The 6,836-nt window shown below is 41.4% G+C and overlaps 1 protein-coding gene across 1 annotated transcript; it reads left to right on the plus strand.

The window, feature by feature from the left end:
• Positions 1-458: 458 nt before the first annotated feature.
• LOC147888782 (U-box domain-containing protein 1-like) lies at positions 459-2,504 on the plus strand. Its single transcript, XM_087392366.1, has one exon. It carries the CDS (start codon positions 459-461, stop codon positions 2,502-2,504), a length of 2,046 nt encoding a protein of 681 aa, XP_087248492.1.
• Positions 2,505-6,836: the final 4,332 nt, after the last annotated feature.

Consider the following 6,836-nt stretch of genomic DNA (forward strand, 5'->3'; position numbering starts at 1 on the left):
TCCTCGACCTCTTCGGAGAGGACGATTACCAGATCCTCTTTACGTTGCCGCTCTCTAGCTGTTTGCTGCTGCGACAATGATCGTGATCGAGTCCGGAGGTTGAAGCTTTCTGCGCGTCTTTGCTTCACGAATCGTCGCAGGTGATTCGTGCAGTCGCCCACATTTACAGTTCTTCGATACATCACAACGTTTACCTATGAGATTGTGATTCATAATCTGAGCTTCTTACCTTGCGAGCGACTTGCTTAATGTTTCATCGTCGATTATCAGATCCTCATTTATACCTTGCAGCGCACTAGTCTGCTGCTCCACTTTCGAAGATGATCGTGATCGAGGATTGAATTTGAAGGTCGTGCTCTTCTTCTCCGTCTTTGCTTCACGATCGACGCAGGTTTTGCGATTGCGATTCATAATCTGAGTCGCCCAGATTTGGTGACCATTTTCCGATCACCATAGCCATGTCTGTGGCTCGCCTGCCTTCCGGCATCCACCACCACCACAAGCAAAACGCCCCTGAAGAATCTGCATGTTTCCATTCGTCTTCCCTCCTCAAGTCTCTTCTCGGCCTGCAGAAATCCCTTCCAGCCGTCTCTCCCAGGCTTTGTCAGCGCCGGAACGCAACAGACATCATCCGCAGAACCAGGATCCTCTCCTTGTTGTTTCAGGAGCTCTACGACTCTTCAAAATTGCCGCTGCTGCCCTCCGCCCAGCTGTGCTTTCGCGAGCTGAGCACATCGATAGAGAAGGCCAAGCGCTTGCTTAACAACTCCGCGGAGCGTAGCTGCATCTGGCAAGTGCTAGAGCACCAACGAATCTCTCACCGCTTCTACGAGCTCGGTCAAGACATGGCTAACGCCCTCGACATCCTTCCTCTTCGACTTTTGGACGTATGTGATGAGGTACGAGAGCAGGTGGAGCTCGTCTACTTGCAGCTCAAAAGAGCAAAACCTCTGCACGATCAGAGCGTCGAGAACCTCCGCTTGCGTCTTCTTTCCTACCATAAACACTTCGAACGTCGCGTCCATTTCAACATAATCGACCTACACGCAACCTTTGCAACGCTGGGCCTTAACGATGCAAAAGATTGCCAGAAAGAAATCCAACTATTGGCAAATGAAATCAACGATCAGGCAGGCACTGGAGGTGTACCTGTGGTATCCACCATCAACAATCTCATCAGTTTTGTGCGATACTGCCAGTGCTTGCTCTACGGTGTCGTCAATGTGGAGGATTTTCCGAGGGTTTCCTGCTCACTCTACTATCCGGAAGGAGCATGCACAAGCGGGTCTGATCTGATGCTTGAGTCATCCATATCTGCCCCCGACGAGTTCAGGTGCCCCATTTCTCTTGATCTCATGCGTGATCCGGTCGTTGTAGCAACTGGACATACGTACGATCGCGTATCCATTGCGAAATGGCTCGAATCCGGGCATTGCACTTGTCCGAAGAGTGGGCAGAAACTATTGCATGTAAGCCTCGTTCCGAATTGCGCGCTGCGTAATCTGATCCGTCAATGGTGCGAGCTGCACAAAATCCCTTACCTCAAGGACGAAAGCTTTACCAAAGAGATCGCACACGATCACATTTCCTCGCGACAGGCCACCAAAGAGACTGCAGCATACCTTGTGGGCAAGCTGGCAACCGGTTCACCAGAGGTCCAAAGGCAGGTTGCTTACGAGTTGAGGCTCCTGGCCAAATGTGGGAGGGAGAACAGGGTGTGCATCGCTGAAGCAGGTGCGATCCCTTTTTTGGTGCCGCTTCTCTCTTCACCTGATCACAGAACCCAGGAAAATGCAGTTACTGCGCTGTTAAATCTCTCCATATACGACGACAACAAGAGCTTGATAGTTGCAGCCGGCGCGCTAGAAGCCGTGGTCGAAGTGGTGAAATCGGGAGGAAGTAAGGAGGCAAGAGAGAATGCCGCAGCCACTCTGTTCTCTCTCTCAGTCGTGAACCAATACAAGGTCGTAATCGGAAGCAAGCCTCAAGCCATTCCAGCTCTCGTGAAGCTCATGCGCGAAGGCAGCTCCAGGGGGAAGAAAGACGCAGCTACTGCATTATTCAACCTATCGATCTTCATGGGAAACAAATCCAAAGTGGTAGCTGCAGGAGCGGTTCCTCTGTTGGTAGACCTCTTGACGGATGAAAGGGCAGGCATCACAGACGATTCATTGGCCGTGCTAGCAGTGCTGGCTTCTTCCGCCGAAGGAGTTGCTGCAATCAGTCAAACAAACGCCATTCCTGTGCTGGTGGATCTCCTGAGGTTGGGGTCGACCAGAGGAAAGGAGAACTCCATTGCTGTTTTGCAAGCTCTGTGCAAAAGCGGAGGAGAAGAAATGATAAGGTATGTTCTCCGTTTTCCCACGGCCTTGCCATCGCTGCAGAGCATTGCCCAGGGGGGATCAGCAAGAGCTAAGCGGAAAGCAGCTTCGCTCCTCAAACTCGTATACAAATTTCTCATCAGTGATTCCACTGTTCAAATTAACAACCAGAGCATTTCGTGAATCAGCGATTCCAACGCTCAAATTAAGAACAACTAGAGGTTGAGGAATGAATTATGAACCCTCAAGAGCTGCTCTTCATCGGTAATGCCACATCCGATCTTTGTCGGGGAGAGCTTGCAAAATTCAACAGCTAAGCTTCATCAGTGATGCAACAGCTGATCAAAAAAGTTAGCGCTTAACAGCAGAACTTCACTAGGCGATGCCAAAATGACAGCAACCAAGGAACACTTTGCAAATAGCTGATTGTCAACGATGATTGCCTGCAAACAGCTGAATTTCGGTTTTCAACAAAGACCTGACCTTAAATGATTCACTACTAGTGAATGACAACAGCTTGGGGAACAATTTTGCAAACAGCTGCAGATGCATTTCATGGTGCAGTCGCTGTGATTTACTGTCTACATTGCTCTCCCGATCCTGCACTGTTACATAAGCGACGACATTACATAGTGTTACTATTGCACACTCATATCGCTAGATGTTTTATATGATATGTCTGGGCGCAAATTATCAATGTCAAATTCTTACGATTCTTTTGCATAACAGACAAGTTGAAGAAGATGAAGTATAAATTTCTTCATCTATGGTTCTGCTTTCTTCATCTATTTCTGTCACTTCAATCGCTTGAGTGACGACTATAATATGTCTCCCGCCATTTTTCACAGCGTAAAACCAAATGTGCTGTAGTTCTATTTGAACTAGTTTTTGCTTCTCTAGAGATGTAAGTTTGAACCTTCATCTTTACTAGTTAAACTCTACCATTTTGACCGACGCTTTTAAAACTATTATGACCCTTCTTTTTTGTTAAATAATCTATTTTTGCGGTAGTGATTAATAAATGTTGTAAGACAAGCTGTTTTATATTCAACTTTATAAGTAAGTTATTGAATGAGCTTTCTAGTATGCATATGAGGAGATGTGATCTCATTGTGTTCCATAGATTGTCTTAGTCTCCTTGAATTATAGCTTGCAATTGGAAGTACTCACGGTTTGTTGTAGGGTTGATGATTACGTTTTTTATGACAAATCAACTTATTGAAGTCTCCTATTATTTCATGTGGAACAGAAGCAACTTTTGTAAAAGTAAAAAATGTCAATATGAACATTTTATAGTTTTTGGATGGTGGTTTGTCTATGTTACAAATTATGTATAGTTTTGTTTTGCACTTTTATATGAGCTATTGTTATTTCTATACCATAATTTGTAAGTCTAAATCTTTGTTTGTACCATGGTACATGCAAGTGGATTGATTATTTATACATTTAAAATTATTCGAAACATATGGATCATAGTTTTCACTTTTGGCTTCTAGTTGCAAGCAGATAATATCCAAATTTTTGAATGTAGTTGTGTTTCATATGTCTTCCTTATATTTTGGTAATGATAGAGTGTTCAAAGATTGTATGAGTGATTTATGTTTTTATGCTTGTTTCCTTCATTTGACAATTTTTCACTTCGACTCATTTGTTAGTCTTTCCATTTCTTTATGGACATTTTTTTTCGACAGAGATATGCTCTTGCTTAAGCGATTGAAGCAAGTAAAGGCCCCCCAATTATTTTTAGATGGACAGTGTTGTATATTTTAGTCTATGTGTATGAATCCCCTTTGGTGAAAATGCTAACTTCTTCATAGTAAGTCCTTATGCTATATGGAATCAATATAGTTGTAGGAGTAGTTGGTTGGATTGGAAACCGTTGTCGAGTTAAAATACTTGTTCTAATGGACCAATTTACAATGTGTAATTTGATATATCAACATCCATTTCTTTTTTAATATGCTTGTTGTATATGCATCTATGTTGTTCTATCTTATTTCATTTCCTGTATGGGGAGTTTGAAATTCTATCCATATGAAGTCTTTGTATTCGTATGTGGACATAGTTATAAAAACTCCATCTACTCTGTTTGCTAATCCATCTTGTTGGTTAACATTTCTTGAACTCAACTCAACTTCTTTTATTTGTATTATTATTCTTAGTCCATCTGTTGCTTTAGGTCTTCTAATATTTTAAAAGAATAAGCTGTGTTGTCAATAAATTTATTGATTATTTTAATGTTATATTGTTTACTTTTCAAGATGCTCCAGGAATTTTTTTTATGTTTATTCATTTCCAAGTTTAAATTAGTGTAGTATAGATGTGGGAAAAGTATGATCTTATGGTAGTTCACAGAAGCATCTTTTGTTAAGGTGTTATATTTCTCCCTGTGTGTGTGCATTTCCCAAATGGGCTTATTGCTTCTAAAAATCCATCATTGTTTTGTCTCATTATTTGTTAAGTTCACAACATAGACTAGCCATTATTGTTTGCCTTTGTTTGTCATGGGTCTTTTTCTCATTCAAATATCTAGGAGCCTTTCAGTGGTTTTGGTTGATAGAAATCTTTGCAACAAATAAGTCAGCATTTCCAAGGTATTCATTTCTTTTCTAAGGTCTCATGTGATTAGTATTGCAATGCAAGACCTTTGTATCAACACTTTTTTAAGAGAATTGATAGAGGCATCAATGTAGGTAAAATAGTTTCACGACAACACAATGCATCCATAGACGTGCACATAAACGCATTTCCTTAACTTTAAAAAAAACTTATGGGTGTGTCTATTTGCACGTCTATTAACACATCTATAGACCCGCATCAATATGTGCATCTATATAACTGATAGACGTGCATATAGATGCGCCTATAGACGCGCTATTAGATGCTCTGTAGAAATTTTTAAAAAAAAAAGAGAAAGAGCACTCATAGATGCGCTTATAGACGCTCTGCATAATTTTTATTTTATTTTTTTAATAGAATTTTGTGTGGTTGAACAGATTGTTGTGTATGCCGTGCGTTTGCATGAATCCCATTTCCATAGTGTGCAATTCAATTCTTACAGCAACTGCATTTTAATAATTAGCACAATTCCACGCACGTCTATAGCCAATGATTACAAATCCGAATAAAACATTACAACTCTAAAATGTTTAGCTCACAAGGCATTCATTAATAGAACATTGTACAAGGAAATTGAATGCCAAAAAAATAAAAGGAGTGTATATTAATTCATAGCCTAAAAAGTGCTTATATATACATATAGCACGAAGCCAAGCCACCTGTGGCTTCAAGTACACAAAATAAGAGGAGTGTATATACAAGAGAGGCACAAAGCCAAGCCAATGGCTTCAAGTGCAAAAAAGAGTAGCTAGCACTAATTCTAGTACTACTTCTATGACTAATCTAAGTCATCCATGTCCTCGCTCACTTCTTCATTGCCTTCTTCATCGCCTTCTTCATCGCCTTCTTCCTCCTCAATATCCTCACCTTCTTCCTCCTAAATATCCCCAAGGGCCTGTAAACAAGGGACAACATGTATCAATGTATGAAAAATCAAATCTTTATTTACAATATTGACATTATTTAAGTACTTTTAATTACCTAGGTGGGCGCTCCAGTAGCTCGGATATACTACTCCTCAGTAATCAACCCCTCATCATAGAAGTGTCTCCATGTATGTCCTCTATGGTGTCCATGATGGTAGGCTGTCTCGACCGGAGTATAGTACCTACCCACAATAGGAGAATTCGGTTCTTTATATGAGAAAGTATCATCTAATTTAGCAAGACGCTACAACCCATGGTCCAAAATAGTTCATGGGCAAAGTAGTTGCAAATGGGTAGCATAGACCATCTCAATATTATTTACTTGCTTCGATTGTGTTTAGATCAATCCATATGAGTACATGATTAATGGCTCTTTGGAGGTTTGATATGTTGATTTATAGGATTGTCATGCTGATTGTCGACTTTCACAAAATATCACTTAATGCTAGGAAATTGCCCAAAGAAAGGTTGTATATGTACACAATTTGCGGAGGGGTTAGTACAAAGAAACACCCTCCTAATAAACCACATAAACATGATATAATTTGAGATCGATACTTACAAATTGGGCCTCCCATGAGTCAACACCCCCTGCTCCAAAATGCACGCTTCCATATTGCTCCATTTGGATCCACCATGCCTCCACATGCTGCAGACTGGGACTCGGGTCCGCCTTCGCTGCCTTCATTGCTTTCTTCCACTCATGTTTATGAGTGGTGGGGCTACTGGCCCCTTGGTGGTTGACCTCCCTCTCTCCTGGAAATCTCGGCTAGTGCCTGCCTCTTAAGCAAAGATCTTTTATTGGCAAGTATAACAGTAATATTTGACTTTGCCCATTTCTCTATGAACTTAATATTGGGAGGATTGGGATACCTAGGGCATACAGCATTGATGGTCTCATCAGCCAACCTTTTTGGATGCTCAACAATCTCTGTAGTTGTTAGCAACTACAAAGAGCATGAAGGCCATG

Source organism: Dipteris shenzhenensis, chromosome 21, assembly GCF_047967505.1.
Source record: "Dipteris shenzhenensis isolate YYH24624 ecotype China chromosome 21, Dip_SZ_1.0, whole genome shotgun sequence".
Classification (NCBI taxonomy): domain Eukaryota; kingdom Viridiplantae; phylum Streptophyta; class Polypodiopsida; order Gleicheniales; family Dipteridaceae; genus Dipteris; species Dipteris shenzhenensis.